This window comes from Xenopus laevis, chromosome 2S (genome assembly GCF_017654675.1).
Source record: "Xenopus laevis strain J_2021 chromosome 2S, Xenopus_laevis_v10.1, whole genome shotgun sequence".
Classification (NCBI taxonomy): Eukaryota; Metazoa; Chordata; class Amphibia; order Anura; family Pipidae; genus Xenopus; species Xenopus laevis.
The window spans coordinates 138,259,942-138,284,177 of NC_054374.1; the positions used below are offsets into that span (position 1 = coordinate 138,259,942).

Genomic DNA, 24,236 nt, shown 5'->3' on the forward strand with positions numbered 1-24,236 from the left:
GATGGCCATTGACTTTAATGCATTTGGACAAAATGGTCACGTGTATAAAAATTGTCGCTTTTGACAAAATTGTTGCTCATCAAAATAGTTTTGACGCCCATTGACTTCAACGCAAATTTTTCCGGAGTTTCGCGGGACAGATTCGCCCATTCATCTGACATACCAGCCTCCAGTTGACCAGCCATGGTTTAATACAAAAGGAACCCCTGACTTGCAAAAATATCTTGTACAGATTTGCAATGCTTGTCCCATAAAGGCACCAGTGCAATTTTTGGATGCAAATCATCATGCATTTTTCCCCAGAATTCCACATCTTCAATACGTGCAATTGTCAACATATTACCAGAAGAGCCATTACTGACAAATTGGTGTTGAGCCCAGCTAAGTGGAAGTGCAAGCAGTGTGTTGGATGCAACTACCCTTACCATTGTCATATCCAGGGCTTAACCTTTTTATCTTTGTTACTATTGCTTATGTTAAAGGAACAGTAACTCCAAAAAAATGTAAGTTTTTAAAGTAATGAAAATGTTATATGTGTTAGGCTGCACTGGTAAAACTGGTGTGTTTGCTAACAGTTTATATAAACAAGCTTCCGTGTATCCATGGGGGCAGCCATTCAAAGAGAAAAAAAAGAGAAAAGGCACAGGATACATAGTAGATGTCAGATAAGCTCTGTGTTATACAATGAGTCTTCTGTTATCTATGATGTTGGTGCTATATAAATACATGTTAATAATAATAATACTGTGTATCCTGTGCTTAAATGGCTGCCCTCATGGCTACACAGCAGCTTGTTTATATAAACATTAGTTTTATTTCTGTGTTTTACCAGTGGACATTCCTTTAAAACACTTTCATTTTTTTTTTTGGTGTTACTGTTCCTTTAAATTAAAATTGTGCCCTTGGCTATTTGTATGCATGTCATATCATTCAGAGCTCTCATTCTGAGCACCCCAGTTTAGGGAATTCTCTATTAATGTCTTCTGTTTTCCAATCTATTTTTAGATTGTAAGCTCTTTTGCCCTCATTATCTTGCATCAATTATTGGCTGCTTTGTATGTAAATCTGTATGTTCATTATATACACCCATTCATTGTACAGTGCTGCAAATATGTTGGCGCTTTATAAATGCATGCCAATAATAATAATAATAATAATAATATGTGATGCCTTATGTTGTACATCTCCAGTCTCTGTGCATTGAGTGATGAATAGCTTTTTATCCCTGCTGCTTTGCCTGTAAAAAATTGTAGAAAAAAAAATATAGATGAAATAAAAGAGTCTCTGATGCTGAGAACTATCCGGTTATATCTAATACTGTGCAAACAATAAACCGAGATGGTGAAAAACAGGGAATGAAAATAATGAAAAGAGGAAGAAAAAAAAAAAGCTGAAGTGATTCGCACAAGTAAACATGCAAATGCGATACAGTAATGAAAAAATAGCAAAATATCATAAAAAGAGGTTGGCGAGATATAAAGTGAGAGGAGCAGATGGTAAGAGAAAGAATTTATTTTCTAGGCACTCTCTTCTCTGCCCTGCGGGTAACACAATTTTAATGCCATTTCTTTCCCAGAGACATTTAGAGGAATGCTTTACTTACTCAGCATACCAGAGTAACAGCTTTGCCTCCATCCCCCATTTTTTCCCTGCTTCTCCTCAAAGCTCCCCCCCTCCTGTCCGCCCCAAGAAAAGACCAGTGTACATGTTCTGCAGAGCCCCATAAAAATGCAGATTACAGACTCAGGATGAAATAACATCCCATATAAATCCCGCCTCGGGAAGAAGGATCTGGCCAGAGCTGAAGAATTCCTCTGCAGTGCCTCACATTAACCCTTTCCATAGGGGCAAGCTCGCTTTCATGGTCTGACCAGTGAAATTCCATCTTATCTCCCTGGAATTTCTCGCTCTGCATTTTATAGCGAAATTATTCCAGCCCTCAGTAAACTTGTAACCAGAGAATTTATGAATACAGAGAGAGCACTTGCCACACAAAGGACAACAAAACTACACACCAACTATTTGCACTCATCTAAGTACTGCGTATCTTGTTGGTGCTATATAAATAAATGATGATGATCTATACAAGCCCCCATGACAATTTCCTGGTTGCCTTTGCGCATAAAGCTCTATGGGTGTCAGAAAGCCCTGTATATAACACCTGCCTTGGACGGGCCTTTAATATAAGGTCTTATTTTGAATGTTACACCTATAGGTGCTCAATTTTGCCCCAGTTAAATACCACATAAATATCCTCACCATGGACACACTAGTGCAGGGGTGTCCAACCTGGATATGAATGGGGCCCAGCTTGAAACGCTCAGTTCCAGAGGAAAAGTAATAATAATAAGTCTATTTAATATCCAGGTGTCCCATATTCCAGTGTATAGCTCCATCTGGTTATCCAACTGGTATTGTAGTTCTTTTCTGTGTATTTCCTTTACATTTACAAATCAAAAGTGTTTGTGTATTTCATGTGTGGCCCCAGACAATTTTTCTTTTTCCAATGTGGCCCAGGGAAGCCAAAAGTTTGGACACCCCTGCACTAGTGCAAATGGCACCCAACTGCATGAAACTGACTTTAGTCTTTATTTCTGGTGAACGATATGAAAACAACTGAACTCAAAAAAGTGTTGGAAGGTAAACAGTACAACATAATTATAAGTCCAGTAAATTTGCCTTTGGATTTCTTTAACCATGTCTTTCCTTGTGGACTTAAAGGAGAACTAACCCCCATTAAAGGGGTTGTTCACCTTTAAATACTTTTAGTATGATGTAGAGAGTGATATATATGACACAATTTGCAATTGGTTTTCATTTATTATTATTTGTGGTTTTTGAGTTATATAGCTTTTTGTTCGGTAGTTCTCCAATTTGCAATTTCAGCAATCTGGTTGCTAGGGTCCAAATTACCCTAGCAACCATGAACTGGTGTAAACAAGAGACTGGAATATGAATAGGAGAGAGCCTGAATATAAAGAAAAGTGATAGAAAGTAGCAATAACAATAAATATGTAGCCTTACAGAGCATTTGTTTTTAGACAGCGTCAGTGGGGCTCATTTATCAACACTGGGCAGATTTGCCCATGGGCAGTTACCTATAGCAACCAATCAGCAGAAAGCTTTTTAACCCCAGCTGCAAGTAGAACAATGAATGCAGCAATCTGATTGGTTGCCATGGGTTACTGCCCATGGGCAAATTTGCCCAGTGTTGATAAATGACCCCCAGTGACTCCCATTTGAAAGCTAGGATGGGTCAGAGGAATAAAGCAAATAATTTAAAAACTATAAAAAAAAATGATGAAGACAAATTGAAAAGTTGTTTAGAATTGGGCATTCTATAACATTCTAAAAGTTAACTTAAAGGAGAATTCAACCTGTGGGAAAAAAAACCCGTACCCCCACCCCAAGTAGACCTGCCTCCCTCCTCCCCCCAGGCTAACTGCCCCCCCCCCGGGGACATGCCCCATACTTCATACTTACCCTTTGGCGCAGATTCTTCCAGTGGAGTTCCACGCATCCATCTTCCGGCTCCTCGGTAAGGAAGATCGGCAATTTGTGTAATTCAGTGCAATGAGCAGTTGTCGCAGACCGGCAAACTGCTCCAATTGCGCATGCGCAGAAATGCCGATCTCCCAGTCAGCTTACAGAGGATGTGGAGGATGGATGCGTGGAACTCCACTGGAAGATTCTGCACCAAGGGGTAAGAAGTACGGGGCATTTCCCCCGAGAGGGCAGTTAGCCTGGGGGGAGGTCTACCTGGGGTGGGGGTAAAGGTTTTTTCCCCCACAGGTTGAATTCTCCTTTAAAGGTGAACCATCCCTTTAAGAAAGACCCCTTCCCTCCATTGGCCACCTCCCTGCTTTCTCCCTCCATAGTGTGTTTCTTGTGTCCCTGTCATTAAAGTTGACTTATTCATGCAAAGTAGCAAAGAGGAGCTCATGGGCGCCATCTTTAGTATCTTCGGATTCCTCACATAAGTCAGCTTTTTCACGCATTCACAGCCAGGTATTTGTGCCTACTGTACATGCGCTGTGGAGCTCCAAAGACTGCAGAAGAAAACAAGAGGATCCAAACATACTTTGGATTATGCTTATCCATAATTTTACTGAACTAATCAATAGAGTGAATTAAATCACTATAAAAATAAAATGAAGGGCTATGATCATGTGAGAACACAATAGTGCAATGAAGAATTGTGTTTCACACTTCAGTAGTCCTGGAAAGTTGCAGCTGGCTGCATACCTCCTAACTGTCCCGTTTTTCGTGGGACAGTCCTGATTTTGACAGCTCAATGAGCAATCCCGCTTTTGTTACTGGAATGTCCCGACTTTCTGTTTGATCTCCTGCACTAAATATCCAGAAAAAGATACATCATTTCTAACTTAATTGGCTTTTAGCAGAGAGCCCAGAATAGATACTTAGGTACTTTTGTAACAATTTAAGATAAGCAACGAAACTATTGTAACAATTTAAGATAAGCACATTTTTTGGGGAAACTGTGATTTGCAGCTTAAAGGGCAATTCACCCTCATAAGCAAAACTGTAATAACATAAAAAAAACACAGAAATGTGTTCAAACTTACATAACCTGCCAAATTGTGTAAAATGAACATGGTAATTACGTGGTGTGGTCACAAAAATGGGCATGGCAAATTTTTTCGTTCCTCTTTCTATTTCCAAAATGTTTTGAGGTATGTGGTTGGAATTTTAGTGTTACTTGTGCAAGTAGAGCTGTACATTGATCGTAATATTTTCCTCATTAATTATAATTAATCACTAATACAATGGAGTTGTTGGACTGAGCTTCTGATATTCATGTTTTCTGGCTCAGAATTTCAGATTTAATGGTCACCTACTTATTTTCTGAAACATAACAAAATCCCAAACCCTGGGCTTCTGTATCACAGTCAGCCATTGTAGATGCAATTATACCGCACCTGTTACTTCGGCCAATTGTTTCTTGGGTGCACGTCCAGAGACCTGTTCACAAAGGTTCTCAACCATACAAATATTTTCTTCCAATAGACAGCACTCCAATAGTATTAAAACCGTCTTTATTTGTAGGACAGCAGCACAGATGCAACGTTTCGAGCGGCACCCCACTCTTTGTCAAGCATAAAACACTCCACCACCACCTGACCTTAAATACCATTGGGCACAGTGCCCCCTGGTGTCACCACATATATTGACAAGATATACAAAATATTTAAAAGGTTACAATTTGTCATATGTATCACTTAATATCACATAAGTTGATTATCTTCAAATGTATCAAAAAAGGGGACTTATCTTGATAATGTCCATTGTTGGTTACAATCCCAGACAAGTGATACACAGTATCCATATAACAACCTACAAAAGATAAAATCATTTTAAAAGAAGAACAGCTATTTCAATAAAAAAGGATTCAAGTCATATTCATGATTCAGTCCATTTGGGAATAGTGACCCTAATCTCCTTATCCATTGCGCCTCTTTGCGCAATAATTCCTTATCCCGGTCACCCCCACGTCTCCTTCTTGGGACTGAATCCAGAATTTGAAACCGCAGTTGACTTACAGTGTGACCATTTTCGTTAAAGTGCTTGGCAACAGGTTGGTTTAGTTTATTCCTAATAGCCGACTTATGCTCAGTAAGCCTCTCCCTGACACTCCTTAACGTCTTTCCTATGTAAATTTTTCCGCAGGGACACTTAATATTGTACACCACATACGTGGATGCACAAGTAAAGAAACCTTTAATGGGAATACGAGTGCCCTGTAAGGGATGGTATACCCATTCTCCTTTAAGTACAGTCAGCCATTACCCTAGGTTTTATGCTGCCAATGACACAATTAATACACCCATCAAACTAAAAGAAAGGGGCTATAGGATGGACCTTAGCTTAAGGTGGGTGGTATAGGGTTGAACATTGGCAAGACCATCACAAATCAGGGTGGCCTAAAACTATTCAATTTTACAATCCAGTGTTTTGGAAAGTATGTTGGCCGCCCAGCGTTGGCTTGTATTTACCAATTATTTAATTTAAAAAAAAATGCATCTCCTAATCCAATTCCAGATTTATCCAAAGGCGCTTTCACATGATAACCAAGAGATTAATTGTATTTTTCTTACGACTTTGAATGTGGCCCATTTTTGCCTGTGTGTCCCCAGTTTAAGTGCGTGTATAGATCATCCCTGATAAAGGGCTGTGGCTGGTGCAGAAGCCCAAAACATAACATAACATAACAGTAAGCTTTAGATAAGCTTTAGTTCTGCTTTTAAGGAAAATGCACTACTTAATATAAGTTTATTTTGGTGACTTCTCTGAGATAATTCCTGGCATCCTTTCTGAGACTCTTTAAAGGAGAACTAAATCCTAAAAATGAATAGAGCTAAAAATGCCATGTTTTATATACTGAACTTATTGCACCAGCCTAAATTTTAAGCTTCTCAATAGCAGCAATGATCTAGAACTTCAAACTTGTCACAGAGAGTTACCATCTTGGAAAGTGTCTGTGACACACACATGCTCAGTGGGCTCTGAGCAGCTGCTGAGAAGCAAATTATCCAGCAGAAAAATAGGTTGGCCTGTAATATAAGATGATGCTACAGGGCTGATTATTAAATTCTGGTGCTAATTACACTGCTTTCTGTGCTGCCATGTAGTTATTATCCATTTTAATTACTAATCAGCCTTATACTGTGACATTTATATTCTATGTGTACTGTATATTTTGAGTGGGTCCCTAAGCTCAGTAAGTGACAGCAGCACAGAGCATGTGCAGTGAATCAGCAGAAAAGAAGATGGAGAGCTACTGGGGCATCTTTGGAGGCACATATCTTTATTGCTAAAGAGCTTTAGTTGCCTGGGGCTGGTACAGAACCCCAAAACATAATGTACAAAATTTCTAGCTACTTCTTCCTTGTCCTTTAAGAAAAACATTATTGGATACTTTCCAGCTACAACTCACAAGAAAGAGGCCAAAACATTAAGGAGATCCCCAGGCAGTATCCATAAAATGCAGATTGTGTGATCACCTCATTACTTTTGCACTATGAAATTCTGGAAAAACAGGACAGTAGACAGGCGTGCAAAGAAAGGTTGAAGCTTTCCATCACAGCAACTTGGTTGCTGAAGTAACCCCAGAGCTTTTAACTCCCCCGATTTTCCCGATACCAGATTTTCCGATATGTCCCCTGTTCTCCCTTCACTCAAATGCATTGCCCGGTTTTTGCTGCTGATTTCCCGCAATCTTCAGGCAAAAATTCCGCTGATTTTCACATCCACTGAAATTTTTGGCGGTGCAATGCATATCCCCCTGCAACACGTCTTGGAAACCTGACATTGTAAAGGGCAATTGTACAGTAGTAAAGTAATCCATATCTTAATCAACAAGCAAAACACATAGGGACAGATTTATAAAAGTGTGAAATTAAAACCCAATGCAGAAAAAATCACCCACTTTCTATTCATTCCTATGGGATTTTTAAAAGCAGATTCATCAAATGGTGAACTCTAAAAATCCCACAGAAATTAAAACCCAACCCGCACCCGCCCTCCACCCATGCCCGAGCCCGACTTTCAGGCTCCTTTTATAGGCCGGTTATGTCACAAAAGGGGTGGGGCGAGCAGACGCACGGCTATAAAACTGGAAGCCAGCAGTGTAAGGTGGGGATGCGAGGTCGGCCCGAACCCAACAGACCCGCGGGTATCAGACTGGCCCTCATATCACTAATACTTAGCCTACCTGTGTGTGTCCTATTCTGCTTACCTGTGTCATGTAGGTGATATCCCTGCAGTGAGCACCAAAAATGTGTTTTTTTTTGGTGTGCTACCACCATTAATGTGGACATGGTCTTGTGGTAACATGGGTGTGGTTTAAAGTAGATGTAGTAGGTTTAAAAATAGGGAGTGATCAACACTGGTTTTCATTATCGTCCCTCCACCACGTAGGCCTTGGCCAAAGAAGTTGGACAGCACTTCCTTAGACAGCTGATGCAGCTTAGTCCATGACACAGAATATACATGCTGTGGAAACCAAGAGCCCCACAAGGAACTTGGATTCTTAGTAGCTCACTTAGCAACTACCAACAAATGGTAGGGGTCACATATATATATATATATCTATTTATAGTCTATGGAGCTGTATTATAGATGTGGAGTGAGGGCTTGATGGAGAAGACACAGGGATATGTAATTGTTTGGTAGATATAAGACCTGAAGCACAAAGCTAAATAGACTTTCCAATGCTGATCTAAAAAAATTAAAAGTAGTTTACAGTAGAAGGTGTGGATAGTCTTCAGTGGTCAATAATTAAGCAATTAAGTTCTAAAGCACAGGAAAACATATGGCTCAATAAATTACTATTCTGTATAAGAACAAAAGCTACTGTCCTTAAAGCCCACCATAGGGCCTCCATTGTGGCCAGCATACCCAGGAGGGGGTACAACTACATCCCCCCCCCCGCCACTGATATATACAGAAGTGCTGAACACACGCTGTACTGTAGTCAAGGGCTATTCAAAGGTCCTTCATCATGGAAGGCAGGATGTAAAGTCAAGTCCAAAAGAAAAGAAGCAGATTGTGTCTAATTTTTGCACTTTGCACCCTACCTTCTATGTTGTAAATGAGCCCTAAAGAGTAGAACGCTAGTGTGTATGACATTCTAGAATTGCTTGATCAGTTCCAAATACTGCTTCCGCAGGTCATGTCTGCAGAACAAGTGACAGTCTTTATCTGTATCCTTTGCAATTTCTTTGAATTAAAGGCCAGTTATAAAACATATTCCTCTGAAACTCATGCAGGTATTCTGGCTTTGGTGTACCAAATCCAATTGTCTGTGGCTGGTGCAAAGTTGTATTTCCTTGTGCACCCCATTTGGTTTAATACTGATGTGTCGTACATCTGGTTTGTGTAGTTTTCTGCCTGTGTCACTGTGCCCCTCAGTGGTGACAGTGGAGAAACAACTGCCAGATAATTCCCTTTACTTGTGTCAGCATGCCCCCTGTGGCAAGAGGTTGTTTCACATGAATGTACAAAAAAATCAGTTTCTGGTATTGAAAAAACAGAATTCTCATGCCACGGTAGAAATCCTGGCTAATCTGCTAACACAATTAAATAAAAATACAGGCTGGAATGGAATATTGTATATTAAAGAAGAAATGTGGGACCACACTTGTTTATTGTATAGCACTGCAGAATATGTAGGCACTTTATTAATACTTTATATGATAATTATAGTACAGGTGTTGGACCTGTTATTCAGAATGCTCGGGACATGGGGTTTTCCGGATAATTGATCTTTCTGCAATTTGGATCTTCATACCTTTACTCTACTAGAACATTATTTAAACATTAAATAAACCCAATGGACTGGTTTTGCTTCCAATAAGGTTTAATTATATCTTAGTTATATTAAGATATATTAAGGTTTAATTATATCTTAGTTGGGATTTTATTACTACAAAGAAAAAGGGAAGGATTTTTTAAAATTTTTATTATTTGCATAAAATGGAGTCTATGGGAGACAGCATTTCCGTAAATTAGAGCTTTCTGGATAACGGGTTTCTGGATAACGGATCCCATACCTGTAACATCTAATATCCTAATGCTATTTTTGTAAATGCCACCAAACAGAGAGACAGACAGAATATATACCATTATATACCATTACATTGTTAAAAGGGCAGCTGAAGAGTCTGACATACTCTCCATTTCTAAAGCTTTGTTGTCAGTGTCGGACTGGCCCGGCGGGATACCGGGAAAAAACCCGGTGGGCCCCGACCCTCGTGGGCCCCCGCCGGGCCAGAACCCTTCTCCAGATATTTCCAATCGGCAAAAATATTTTTTGTTTTCGGGCGATGCGCGCCGTGTGGCGCGCCGAGCGCCGTTCTTGCGCATGCGCGCCGAGCGGGGCTGTTGCGCATGCGCGCCGAGCGGCGCTGTTGCTGGCCCGACGCGTTTTAGTAGGGGGGCGGGGGTCGGAGGGGGGCCCCTGGACAGCAGTCCCGGTGGGCCCCGGGCCCCCCAGTCCGACCCTGTTTGTTGTGCATCCTCATACTGTGACCCTTTGACCATAAATATCCGTATCCATCTACTGTGGATGAGTAAAAATCAGACGTGTCAGCAGCTTATTGGCCTGTGTATGGGGCCCCCCGACGGGCTTCACAGATCGAGATCTGGCCGAAAGTCGGCCAGATCTCGATTGGATGGGACGAAAAATCCCGTTGGATCGCGGCCGCATCTATTCGTTGATGCGGTCCTGTGATCCGACCGCCCATTACTATTCGTTAGGATCCGATCGTTGGGCCCTAGGGCCCACGATCGGATCAGCCCGATATTGCCCACCTCGAGGTGTATGGCATCCTTAATTCAGGTGCAGACTTGAATCTGTTAGAATTTGGCAACATTTAGTTGATACATTTCTCAACAGCTTCTCGAGTATTAGCAACTATTGTATCAATTCTTACCTGTAATGAAACTAAAGAGATTCTGCTTAGCAGGAACAAAGATAAGAAATGTATCAACTTTGACTTTAAATGTTTCCATTTAGAACAGTTTATAGGGTTGGCGACCCCCCTCCCAGAGCTGCTTCAGAAGGTGGAAAATAACACTTTAAACTTCAATATTACAAAAACGGTCACAGATAGAAAATAGAAAGTCATTGGAAAAAGTATTTTTTCTGGTGATTTATCTGAAGGTGAACCACCCTTTAAAGTAATTATTTATGCAGTTAAAAGGTTTACTATATTTTGTGGGGGTTTCCTTACTTCCGATCCCTGTAAGCAATTCAGCTAGGGATTTTAATTTGAATACCTTTAAGAAGCTGGTTCAGAAACCCCCATTAGTGCAAATTCAGCTTTAACATATATGTCCAGGGCCGCCATCAGGGGGGGACGGGGGGACAAGTGTCCCCGGCATGAAGGGGGGCCTGGCAGTACTGCAGTTTTGAAAGAGCAGGGTCCCCCTTCCGAGTGCCGAAGATTTGCGGCCATTTTTGATTCTGAACAGCCGAAAATGCGGAAGTGCCGAACAGCCGAAGTCCCAAAGCGGCGAAAAGACCCGAAGTCATGAAAACATCTGAAACCAGAGTCCCGAAGCTGCGAAAAGACCCGAAGTCAATAAAACAGCCAAAAATTAAGTCCTGAAGCGGCAAAAAGACCAAAAGTCATGAAAGGAGGCGAAGTTGAAGTCCTTCAGTTCAATTCTACTGAACACCAATTTGTTTTTTTTTGTTTTTTAATCCCCTGGCCACCAATGTATTATTTTAATATTCTACCTGCCACCAATGTTTTTTTTTAAAAAAAAATGTTTTGGGGGGGACCCAATTTTTTTTAACTTGTAAGGGGGGGCCCTGGCACCAATGCTTTTTTTAAAAAAAAATTGGGGGCCCAATTTTTTCACTTGTAAGGGGGGCCCTGGCGCCAATGTTTTTTTAAAAAATATATGTTTTTTGGGGGGCCCTGGCGCCAATGTTTTTTTTTTAAACTTATAAGGGGGCCCTGACCATCAATAGCTTTTTATAACTTGTTACTTTTTTTTTTATAACTTGTGTTACTTTTTTAGCACTGATGTGTGGTCTTTTAACTGTGATGTGGAGTGGGGGGGTCTGGGGTGGGGCTTGGCGCCAGGGTGGGTGGGGCCATCATACTGGCCACTTACTGTGCACTTTACTAAAAAGTGTAATTTATACTGGCCCCTAGTGGTCATTTCTAATGAGCGAGGTAATAATCTACATTTGTTTTCCCTTCATCCCTTCCTACAGCCTCCAGGTGTCAGGAACAGACACTCTAAAGTTGGCCATAGACGCAAAGATCCGATCGTACGAATCGAGGATTCGTATGATTTTCGGACAGTGTGTGGAGAGTCCCGACATTTTTCATCCGGCAGAGATCGGTCATTTGGTTGATCGGACAAGTTAAAAATTTTCTATCGGCTGCCGATAATATCTCTGCATGTATTGCCAAATGTAGGATTTTCAGTGGGAGACTGTCACCAGCTTTTGTCGGACAGCGGCAGAACATCGGCTGATCTGTTCTTTTCTGCTTTATTTGATCTGAATGTTTAATTTCAGGTCGGGAGATGGGGAAGTCCGGATTCGAACGATTGGATCTTTGCATCTATGGCCAGCTTTACAATGCCCAGTGCTGAGCTTGCTCACTTTACACTGGTTATGGGGAGAATGTGAGTCTCAAATAGCAGCTCAAAAACATCAGTGCTCAGGTTTTCAGATTCATAAAAAAAAAAGCCATTTTAATATAAAATAGATTATACACAGGGCAGCTGCTTCTGTGGTTTATTAAAGAAGATGTGCAGACACAACATGTAATACTTAATAACTTAATAGCTCTACTCAGGAAGAAGTAATAAACTACAGCAAGTAAACAATGTATCACGGCAACACATCCACATTAGAGAATTAAATATTTTAAATAGCTACATTTTCAAAGGTGGGCCATTGTATTAAAGTGATACTGACACTAAAAAAACTACTTTTTAAAATATGAATGTACATTAAAAGTTACCTATAGGTCATGCTGCTTTTTTGCTTAGAGGTTTGTTTTTGTAAGTGATTGTTAGTTGAAGTTCTTAAACCTGCCAACCTGACTGTCCCATCTCAGCCTGTGAGTTAAAGTTTCTAATACTAACGGACTCCTGCTGCACAAATATGGCAGCCCCCTCATAGGCGAACGCAGGGAGTCAGATAGGTAATGAAAAAGCATTGGGCAAATACTTTATGGCAAAATTATGAGTAGCATGCAAAGTCAATGTTATGGTAGATATAAAAAAAGGTTTAATTTCTGTGGTCAGTATCTCTTTAAGCGATGGTATGAGATCCCTCATTCTGATTACAGAAAGGCCATTATCTCTCACAGAATCCATTATAAGCAAATAATGCTAATTTTTTTTTTTTTTTTTTTTTTAAAAAATCCCTTTTTTCTGTAATAATAAAAAAGTAGCCTGCTATCTAAGCTGCATGAATTCATATTGGTGGCAAAAAAATCCTATTGGGTTTAATATTAAATGATTTTTAGCAGACTCAAGGCATGGAGATACAAATAATTGAAAAGATCTCTTATATGGCAAACCCTAGGAGTCAAGCATTCTTAATACGGATAATAGATCCCCCCTCCAAAATTTTTTTTCCATTTTATGCCCAGTATATGCAGGCTGGCCTTATACCCACAGGCAGGGCCAGACTAGGAGTAAACATATGATGGTCTTGTACTCATCCACTCATATATTGGGGTAAAACTACAAAAAATTATGTGCTTAAAGAGCTGCCTTTCTGACTTAAGTGCAATTCATGTAAAATATGTTAAAAGATTCTGCAGCCTTGTGCCTTTATATGATCATAGAACCCCTCAGTGAATTCTAATATCCTTATCATTTACAGTAGGGGGTATATTATCCCTTATAATACATGAGTGATCCAAAAGTTCCCTGTATAACTCAGCCTGCAGCCTTGTGCCTTTATATGGTCACAGAACAACCCCTCAGTGACTTCTATGGGCAAATTTACTTACCTTCGAAGTTGGGCCAGGCGAAGTTTCGCCAGGGCGCCATTAATTCACTAAAATCCGAAGTTGCGCTCAGGGAGGTGAAAGGTAGCGAAGTTGCGCTAGCGTTACTTCGTCAAGCAAAGCGAAGTTACACTAGCAATGCCTAATTTGCATACGGCGCCAAGTTAAAGTACAATGGACGTATATGTAGCAGCAAATACATTACACTACACAAGCCTGGGAAACCTTCATAAAATAAAATAGAGTTGTTATTTTCCCTATACATGTGCCCACTGTATAGTTTAGGTGACATATGTTAGGAAATGTAGGGGGGGAGGAGGGTACCCCAAAAAAATTTACGATCCTTTTAAGCCTATCACCCGTAAAAAAGTAGGACGCCAGCGTTTTTTGGGACTTAGAAAAAAATTTTTTTTGTGAAGCAATCCCTATCTACTCTATTGCACTTCGTCTGGTCTGAGGTAGCGAAGGCAAGTCTGGCGCAAAAGGTAATGTTCAAGTTAATGAATTAGCGTAGTTAGGTCCCTTCGCCATAGCGCAACTTCACCTGGCGTAAGGGTGCGAAGTAGCGCTAGAGTAGGTCCACTTCGCTAGCGAATTTACGTCAGCGCCCTTTAGTAAATCGTCGAAGTAACGAAATGACGTCACGCTGGCGAATTTGCGCTAGCGTTCGCTGCTTCGCGCTTTAGTGAATTTGCCCCTTTATATCCTTATCATTTACTGTAGGGGGTACATTATCCCTTATAATACATGAGTGATATTATAATACTCAGAGTTCCCTGTATAACTCACCCTGCAGCCTTGTGCCTTTATATGGTCCCAGTGATTTCTAATATCCTTATCATTTACAGTAGGGGGTACATTATCCATTATAATACATGAGTGATACTCAGAGTTCCCTGTATAACTCACCCTGCAGCCTTGTGTCTTTATATGGTCCCAGTGATTTCTAATATCCTTATCATTTACAGTAGGGGGTACATTATCCATTATAATACATGAGTGATACTCAGAGTTCCCTGTATAACTCACCCTGCAGCCTTGTGCCTTTATATGGTCCCAGTGATTTCTAATATCCTTATCATTTACAGTAGGGGGTACATTATCCATTATAATACATGAGTGATACTCAGAGTTCCCTGTATAACTCACCCTGCAGCCTTGTGTCTTTATATGGTCCCAGAACAACCCCTCAGTGACTTCTAATATCCTTATCATTTACAGTAGGGGGTACATTGCAGGAGCTGAATCGCAGCAGAACTTGCACTTGCCAATAATCCCCGTGCAATGAGACACTAGCGATGCACAAAATAATTTATAATCAGTGTATACTCTTGCAAAAATGCCCCTTATATGTTGTAACTAATCCCGCAGGAATAATTAAAAGTGAAAACCAATTGATCAGTCTCAGTCTCTACATCATACTAAAAGTTAATACAGAGGGGAACAACCCCTTTATAACACATTTCCCTGATTTTACACTTCCCCGGATTTTACAATATTGTTTTGTAGTCTCCAGAAAAACATAAAATGCGGGTTCTACGATATTAGAAAAGTTCATCTCTACGTATACGAGCGGCACAACCAAGTTCACATACCTAAATAATGGCCGCCTTGTACATACTCCGCCACACAGAAGATGGCGCTGCGATTTCTGTAGGGGTTCAAAGAACTTTCCTTATGAAATGGAGTTGTGCGCATGCGCCATTCCTTCCTGTCAAAGCGTCTTCCCTGCGCATGCGTAATACATTTGCTCTCCTTCTGTCTTTCCCCGCCAAGGTGAGGCCCGGATCATATCAAGGGTGTCCGTCCAGCTCTGTTGGTTTACGGGTCGTTAGAGTTCTACCGCGCTGTCGCAGGGCTTCGTAAGATTCTATTTATTTACCTGTCTTTGAATCCCCGTGAAAATCTTATTTATTAAAGAAAAAGAGCATGTGCAGCACACATCTAACCTTGCCTTGGGGTTAGAGCGGTGCGGTGTAGCAGGTGCAGCTGCATTGTCGCAAATCGCGTTTGCACCAGCCAGCAGCGATTAAATACGCGTTTTTAGGCCAGGCTCTCATAGAATTATAGAGTTTCTCCCTAATAGAAGCTTGCGCTATAGGAGAATGGTGAGAGTTGTAGTTCAAGGACAGCAGCAACTCTTTAGTTCAGTCTGTATATAAGGATGGCACCACACAGGCTTTTCACTGCCTTTTGCTTCTTGTTTTGCAGCAGAAAGTGCTATTCTTGCGCCACATTCCCTTTAAATATGTACTCCTGTGCCAAGCTTGTGTCTAACCCAGCCCTGGTAAGTAGATTCCACTCTGATCTCTCTTGTCTTTTATGCCCAGCTGTTTCTGCATTCCCTTGGCCAGGGTTGCCAGGTCTAATTTCCAAAACGAGCACTTTAAAGGTAGCCCGACAATAGCCCAATATGCCAAAAAAAGTCTAAAAAATAAATGAATATACGTGAAAAGCCCTTTTCAAATTTTCACTGTTTTGCAAGTTTTTTCACGAAGCAAAATGGGACAGATTTGTGTAACTACAGAGGTGGGGCCCCATAAGGCCCCAATACATAGACAATTTCAATAAATATTGGTAAACCGGATCAACTTCTAGACATTTTGGAGGCCAGCAGATTTTTGCCCCAAAATTGTCTGAAATTGAGGAAAGTCACTGGAAAATGCTTAAGCGTGACTGGGGGACAGCACCCAAAATCTGGTAAGTCCTGACTTCTACACAAGTCAATCCTCATTGCATTCTGGGTATTGTAGTCTTTCATTAAACTTGGCAGTTGGCAAGTTGTTAAATAAAAACTACATTACCCAACATGCATTAGGAGGTGCAGGCTTGGCACATTAGGGCAAGAAAGAACTTTGGCTGATTTCCAAATTACAAACCAGCCAGAGGCCCAAAAAGTAGCCAAATCCGTACCTTGGCTAGTTTGTACTTTAAAAACTAGCCTGGGCTTTAATTTAGTAGCCCAAATTGGCTGGAAAACCGCCAACCTGGCAACCCTGCTCTTGGCAAATACTCAAACCATAACCTTCATGGCTAAATCATTTCTATCTTATTGTAGCATGCTTGCATATTGTCTAGTGTGGGGATTCAGTTTAACCTTATTTCTGGGTTTTTACTCCACATCCAAATGCTACAACTAAAAGCTGGGCTTCTATTTTAGCCTGTCTCCCTTATAAAGGAGACATTTTGTGTAAAACAACAAGAATGTACCAGTGTGTTATACTCATTTAGATATAGAAGAATTGTGCTTAAAAAGTAGTTTCAGGCTGATTTATTGAATATTTCTGCAAAAACCTTAATGATCCCTCCCTTCTCTTCCACTTCCTGCTCCTTGAATTCCCAAGCTGTGCAGGGGAGCCTGCAGCACTCAGCTGACTGCACTGTAGGACAGGAACCAATCAGCAACTAGCATGACCTGATAGGGAACTGAAGCTTGTCTTTGCTTGTGTGACTGCAGGGCTGTGATTGGCTGTCCCCCTCCTACTGTGCTTCTGGCAGAGACTGTTAGGACACGGCCACCCCTCATTTGAAACAAGGACAGGGACCAGTGAACATCTATAGGAAGCGCCAATAAGGGGCTATTTTTAAAGATATTAATTTAACACCATGTAAAAGCAACATCATATATTGCTTATAATTGCCTACAATTTTTTTTTCATTTATCCTTTGTCTCCTTTAAAAGACTATTCTCATTTCCAGCCAACCAAAAATAAATAAATTGAAACTTTTTAAAAAAATGTCCCCATTACATCTTACCAGTGCTCCCCTCTATTTAGTATTGGGTTCATGGCTGCTGAGCTGGTTATACAGTATTGTCAATTTTCTTAGGCAACTATTTTTATTCGGGGTGTTTAGGATTTTAGTGATTAATGTTAAAATGGTTACTGATAGAGAAGCAATAGCAATTAACATAAGGCCACACTTGGTGGCTTAATTGCTAGTGACACCCTTGTGCACATACTCCGTTCGGAAGGCAGCAAGTGCTGTGTAGAGTTGTGAAAAGACAAAGCTGTCTTAACAATCATTGACAGCTTAATCAAAGTTAATATACTGGCCTGCAAGCTCAAGGTGTACAAGCCCTCTCTCAAATAAACCGATAATAATAACATTGACCACAGGGTAGAAATCTAAAAAAATAAATAAGTTAGGCACTACACCAGCACAAACATTGGCTTGCCTTGTATACTTCTCATTATGATATATCAGGGCCCTTGAAGGAAATGAAAAGTGAACATCACGGACCTTTTTCCTGTGGCTGTTGCTCCTCTTTACTGAAAAATGCACCAGGGTTATACTCCTAATACCACCAAACTGCCATCTTCCCAAGGGCACTTTCAGCTGTCCAAATATGCATTCGAATAGCTGAAACGGCAATTAGGAAGCAGCTGAAGATGGTGGCGATGTTAGTATGCCATAGACCATTTTTCAGCAAAGTAGAGCACTGGCATGGGGAGCAAGATCAGTGTAATCACTTTGGGTTGCCTTGTGATTCACTTTACTTGTCCTTTAATTAACAGCAATCATGGCTTCATTGTAAAGTGAAACCTCAATTTTAAGTACCCTGATTTTAAGTTTCCCCTCATTTTACATTTTTTATTTGTGGTCCCACCAATTTATAATGCATTTCAATGGGTGCATTTCCCTGATTTTAAGTAATGTTTTCCTGGATTTTACATCAAAGTTTTGACCTGATGTGCCCCAAAAACTGCTTTATTTTTCCTCTATGAATGTTAACTGTGAAATATAGGATTAAAATACTAACCAGATGTATATTTTGCCTTGGTTCTGCCTATAAACGGTCAATTCCAATTAGTCTGCCCCTTATACAGTGCTGCACCAATCACTGATTGCTTTAGGTTGTATATATGACTGACAGAGAGGCCTTGCACATGCCCCCCATAGAGTAACATTAATGCTGCAATGTTTAACCATTGTTAACACAGTAAATATTGTATTTCAAAGTAAAACTGACTGCTGTGCTTAAATCCTTTCAGTACTTGGGGAAAAAAAAGTTACTTTTAACACATTTCCCTGATTTTACATTTTCTCGGCTTTTACATCATTTTTTCCTGGTCCCTGGAAAACGTAAATGGGGGTTCTTGCCATGAGGCAAGGTGAGAAACTTGCCTCAGGCGCAAGTGAGCGAGCAGTTACAATGGGCGGCAAAAAGCTGTCTCCTGTAACTTTAAGAGCTGAATTTCCGTTTTTTAAACCGGAAATTCGGCTTTGCTATGGCAGAAAGCGATGTAGCACTCATTGCGCTATCGATGCAGCCCCATTTGACCTGCTCCGACACTAAACTTTTAAGCGCAGAGCAGGATGGGGGGGGGGGGCGGCATTGGGGTTGCTGCCTCAGGTGGCAGTGGCCCACGGATCGCCCCTGGTTCTACTGTATCTGCATTTTCCTATATTTTCTATATTTTAAATGTAGCTAGCTTGCCGAAACTGACTACGCTAAACATGCAACCCTGGAGGCCAGGCTAATAAATGATCTACTACAATTCACACCTTTCAGTTGAGGCACATTTATTAAAAAAAAAAAAAAAAAAAAAATGATCAGGCCTTGCAACATAAAAGCAATGTCTTTTACCACTTCTCCAGTGATAGCGTGCATATAAATATAAATATTGAATGGGTTCTTTACGAACATGTCCAAGTCACCAATTGGAGTGTGCGCGCTTTTATTGATCACTGGAAGGTGCCCAATTTGACGTTAAACTTTATATGATGTTAGTTTTTGCCAGCATTTAAAGGAGAACAAAACAGTCATTCATCTTTTATTTCTTTATGCCTAGGTGAGGGGCGGAGTCTGTCTCCTTTCTCGACCAGCTTCTATCCCACTACTGAGCTACACTGGATTAAGGACCGAACAGGTACAACAAAATAGAACTTCATGTGGCCACAGATAAGTGTCTTGACGCAACTTCCAGTAAACTTGCATAATAAATATTGTCATTTTAACAGTGTTTGCAATTTGGTTTAATTTACAAAAATTGCAGTATTTTCAATATATCTCCTGGAATGGTAGTGATGCATAATTCCTTAGGGCTCTTCTCTCTGCCCAAGCCAGGCTATTGCTGACAGCAGCAGAGAGCAGGAATCATAGGTATTAATCTCTACTTGCACATGCCCCTTTCATTTTCATTGCTAATCTCAAAGGCTGATTCAATTCAGCCAATCAGATCAATGACTAGCAGAAGTTGGGGCATGCATGCTATCTAGCGATGTGTGCTTTTACCTGCGATATTATTAAGCAGGATGGGAGTGGATCTCTGCTACTATCGTGGAGCTATCACTATCTTACCAGGTAAATATATTGAAAATGCACCATTTAAAAAAATTTAAACCATTAAAAAAATTTTTAAACCAAATTGCAAATATTGTTAACATGGTAAGATCTATTTATTTCCCAAAACTGTAAAAAAAAAAAAAAAAAAAAAAAAGCTGAACATCCTCTTTAAATTCCAAGTTGGGTGAATTATTTGCCAGTGCAAATGATAAATATTATAAGCTGATATTGTTTGGAGATTGACTAGTAATGGTTAGTATATCTATCTTTTTTTTAAAGTTTTTATTTTGTATTTTATAACCATAAACAAACAAACAAACATTATATCATGTTTGGTTCCATCTTATCATAATTATCACAGTACAGCGTAAGCATTTAATATATTTGAGTCCTGTACACTTGTATACACTTTGATTCATTTATAATTCTGTACATGTTACCCCTAGACCACTTGAATAAGTGGTATAGATAGTTATGCCACTGTTAACTTGTCCTTGCCACACCAGATCATACTTCTGGGGACACCCTCTTGCAGCATAGGTGAGTTGTATTAGGGGGAGTGTTGTTTTTAGCAAGTTCAACCAGTCGTTAAATGTAGGGGCTTGGGGGGGACATCCAATTCAGGAGGATACATTTCCTGGCATAGAATAGTAGTGTACGGAAAAGTATTCTCATGGTCGCCCTTGGGGTGACCTCATCTATTACCCCAAGAACATTGTATACCTTAGGGGTTATTAGTTAAGGTAGTGCAGTTTTATCCTAAATATAGTTCAGAACCTGAGACCAGAAGGCTTGGATTCGGGGGCATGACCAGATGAGGTGAAGGTAAGATGCCTCTGAGGCCTTGAACTTAGGACACTGTGGTGAGTCGAGTCTGTTCATACGGAACAGCCTATTTGGGGTTAAGTTGAGTCTATGAAGGATCTTGAACTGGATCAGTCTATCTTTGGTTGAGACGAGGTAGTCATAGGCTCTATCAGTTGCCTCCTCTCAGTCCTCATCCTCCAACCCTGGGATGTCTCTGCTCCAGGCTGCACCCGCTGTGTTAAATGGAGGCTTAATAGTTGCTAGGAGAAGCGAGTACAGCCTGGTGACAAGTTTCTTGGTGGTGGGGGCTCTAAGGGCTGATTCTATCTTGGAGGTTTTAAGCGTTCCCTTGAAATTGGGTATTGGTGGCCTGTCTAAGCTGGAAATAGGAGAACGAGGGAAGAGGCTCCTGGGTTTGGACATGTTAAATTTCGGTCCTGGGGCGTATCACTCCATCCTTAAACAAATCCCCTAGTGTACGTAGGCCCCATTGTGGCTTCCTCTCCCTTTTTAATTGAATAATATGTTTATGCCTAAGCTATATGGGGCATTTTGACTGGCATGGTGATCAAGCAGAAAACTGTAGTGGTCCAAACACCGCAGTCATCTGTGAGCTTTGCTTCCAATACAGGTAAATAGGATATGCTGTGTCTAGGGCATGTGCTCACTTTGACATGTCTATGCTAGCATCTGCCCTAGGAGCATACCATACATCTGTATACACAGCAATGACATGAAACTCTAAAACAGGGGGTACCCAACCATTTTTTACCTGTGAGACACATTTAAAGAATTCAACCCGTAACATAAACCCCACCCCCCAGCCCACCTGGTACCCGGGGCAAATGCCCCTAACTTTTTACTTACCCCTCGGTGCAGATTCTGTCCTCTCGAGTTCACGACCACCACCTTCTTTTCTTCGTTATACTTCGGAAGCAGACCGATGTTTTCAGCGCATGCGCAGTTGGAGTAATATTACGGTCCCGAACAACTGCACATGCACAGAAAGTCACAAAAAATGCAGAAATTTTCGTGGCTTATAGAAATATTACTCCAACTGCGCATGCGCCGAAAACGACGGTCTGCTTCCGAAGTTTACTGAAGAAAAGAAGATGGATGCAGTAAACTCCCAAAGACAGAGTCTGCACCGATGGTGATTTGCCCCGGGTACCAGGTAGGCTGGGGGGGAGGAGGGAGGGGGGTTTACGTAGGGTTGGGGGGCAGGGTTGAATTCTCCTTTACATGTAAAAACAGTTGGGGAGCAACACAAGCATGAGGAAAGTCCTGGGGGATGTCAAATAAGGACTGTGATTGGCTATTTAATAGCCTCCTAAGTGGACTGGCAGTCTACAGGAGGCTCTGTTTGGCAGTGCGCCTGGTTTTTATACAACCAAAACTTGTCTCCAAGCCTGGAATTAAAAAATAAGCACCTGCTTTGAGGCCACTGGGAGCAACAACCAAGGAGTTGGAGAGCAACATGTTGATCACAGTCACTGGTTGGGGATCACTGCTGTAAAAGAAGGGCAATGGCCATCCTTATCAAGCTCAGCTAGGCAGTGTCTTCAGTTGTTCTTAGATCTGTGGCTAAGGGCAGATTTGATCGATGTGTATTTTAAGCAAATATGTTTTTTTCCCTGAAGGTTTCTTCATTGCAGATATTTAATGTCTTCTATATTGTTTGTCTCTTTCCTACAGCTAATGCCTGTTCCAGCTAGGGGAATCCAAAGCAGTGTAACATGCAGGGACATTGATACAGCTGCAAAGTTTATTGGAGCTGGTGCTGCTACCGTAGGTGTGGCTGGGTCAGGTGCTGGTATCGGGACAGTGTTTGGCAGCCTTATTATTGGATATGCAAGGTAAAAAAAATATGTATATAATTGTCTCAATTTCATCAGAGTGGACAATGTTGGGAAGGACAGATCTGATGACTACTAATAGCAGGGCAGAAGGGTCCATCTCTTTCAGCTAAACCTATTGTAGAAAGGGCATAAATTAATGGTGAGGCCACCAACTGGGGCATGGGTGGAAGAAACATGTTTATATATTTACAAGAATAACAACAGTGATTTGTGATGAAAGCCCCATGGCTGCTTGTTGGGCACCTTCAACTTATAAGGGGTGGGGGCACAATACTTTTTTTTCTATCTGTTGTCATGTTGGATTCCAAGCAGTTGTCCAGGGAGCTACCAAATGGACTATATGCAACCAGCCAGCTAATTTAGTAATAGACTAGAAGAGCTATATCATGGGCTATAGTAAGATTCTGTTTTAAAATCTTTAGATATATAGGACAGTATGCTCCCTTCAAGTTTTCTCTGGAAAAAAGCAAGCCCTGCTATCAGAGGAGGGTTGACAAGCAAGCCTGCAAGACCCCATTGCTTAACTGGGGGTATTTCTAGTTCCCACTAAATTATGCTTTGTATATACAGTGTTAATTTGGAAATTTGCTACTGCAATATGCTGTTGTATTTTATATTCTGTGTATAAGGTTACAAGCAATCTACAACATTAAAAAGTGGACAGGTGTTCAGTAACTACAAATATATAAAGGCTTGGAAATTTAAGACATGGTTGAAGCCAAGTGCTTACACCTAAATGAGAGGTGACATGGAGGAAATAAAGTGTGTACATTAGGACTGTATGGCACCTGAAGAATATTAAGATAATTATAGAAGTTTATCTACACATTGTCATAATTAACCTTCTACAAACTATAGTTTCCATTTATATTGTTGTTCCAAATGCAGCTTTTTCTTGCTTGGGTCAGGGCTTTATGTTTGGAATCTTAACTGTTCTTGAGTTTTCTAACCAGTTGTTTTCTCTGCAGGAATCCTTCTCTGAAACAACAACTCTTCTCTTATGCCATCCTGGGATTTGCCCTGTCTGAAGCTATGGGACTGTTCTGTCTTATGGTTGCTTTCCTCATCTTGTTTGCCATGTAAAATTATTGTCTCACTAGATTGTTTTGGATCCCTGTACTAGAGCTCTGTGGTGAGGGCAGATCCCTCATCACTCTGCTTCTGTATAATCTGATGTTCCTGTATTATAAATACATTGTGGGTCTTGTATTTCAGGAGCTCGCTCAAAAAAAAAAAGGTACACATGTGCATAAAGTTTTCTGGATGGAGAAATAAGTGATGGTCATTATTAAAGTGGTCACCTGGACATTTCTTCTTATTTCCTATGCCTTTTTAATGTTTGTGAATAATTATTTGAGAGCTTGAGCAGGTAAACGAGACTGATAAGTGCTGGCCTTCACAGACACCAGCAGGGCTACTATTAGAAAAAAAGCCTTTAAACAAAAACTAAACCCTAAAAATGAATATGGCTTAAAATGCCATATTTTACATACTGAACTTATTGCACCAGCCTAAAGTTTCAGCTTGTCAATAGCAGCAATGATCCAGGACTTCAAACTTGTCACAGGGGGTCACCATCTTGGAAAGTGTCTGTGACACTCACATCCTCAGTGGGCTCTGAGCAGCTGTTGAGAAGCTAAGCTTAGGGGTTGTCGCAAATTATCAAACAGAAAATGAGGTTGACAATAAGCTGATTTCTGGTTTCTGTAGTAATTATCTGTATTAATTACTAATCAGCTTTATATTGTGACGTTTCTATTCTATGTGTACTGT

The 24,236-nt window shown here is 40.7% G+C and overlaps 1 protein-coding gene and 1 long non-coding RNA gene across 6 annotated transcripts in view; one reads left to right on the forward strand and one right to left on the reverse strand.

The window, feature by feature from the left end:
• Positions 1–15,214, reverse strand: part of LOC121400694 — a 30,603-nt gene extending 15,389 nt beyond the window's left edge. Inside the window, exon 1 of one of the 2 annotated variants that reach the window (XR_005965922.1) lies at positions 15,104–15,214. This is a non-coding gene — a long non-coding RNA (uncharacterized LOC121400694). Of the gene's footprint in view, positions 1–1,603; positions 2,330–15,103 lie in introns of those variants that run through there. The other variant, XR_005965921.1, reaches the window with a different exon arrangement.
• On the forward strand, positions 15,096–23,781 carry atp5mc1.S (ATP synthase membrane subunit c locus 1 S homeolog). Of its 4 annotated transcripts, none has more exons than XM_018248272.2 (5): positions 15,096–15,370; positions 15,720–15,795; positions 19,304–19,381; positions 22,300–22,460; positions 23,432–23,781. In XM_018248272.2, exons 1-5 carry the CDS (start codon positions 15,111–15,113, stop codon positions 23,544–23,546), a joined length of 690 nt encoding a protein of 229 aa, XP_018103761.2. In that variant the 5' UTR covers positions 15,096–15,110; the 3' UTR covers positions 23,547–23,781.
• Positions 23,782–24,236: the final 455 nt, after the last annotated feature.

Coding starts and splice junctions, on each gene's coding strand:
- atp5mc1.S (XM_018248272.2), top strand. CDS start 15,111: ATGGCCGCCTTGTACATACTCCGCCACACAGAAGATGGCGCTGCGATT. Junction 15,371..15,719: donor CCGCGCTGTCGCAGGGCTTC/GTAAGATTCTAT, acceptor CTTGTTTTGCAG/CAGAAAGTGCTATTCTTGCG. Junction 15,796..19,303: donor TTGTGTCTAACCCAGCCCTG/GTAAGTAGATTC, acceptor CTTTATGCCTAG/GTGAGGGGCGGAGTCTGTCT.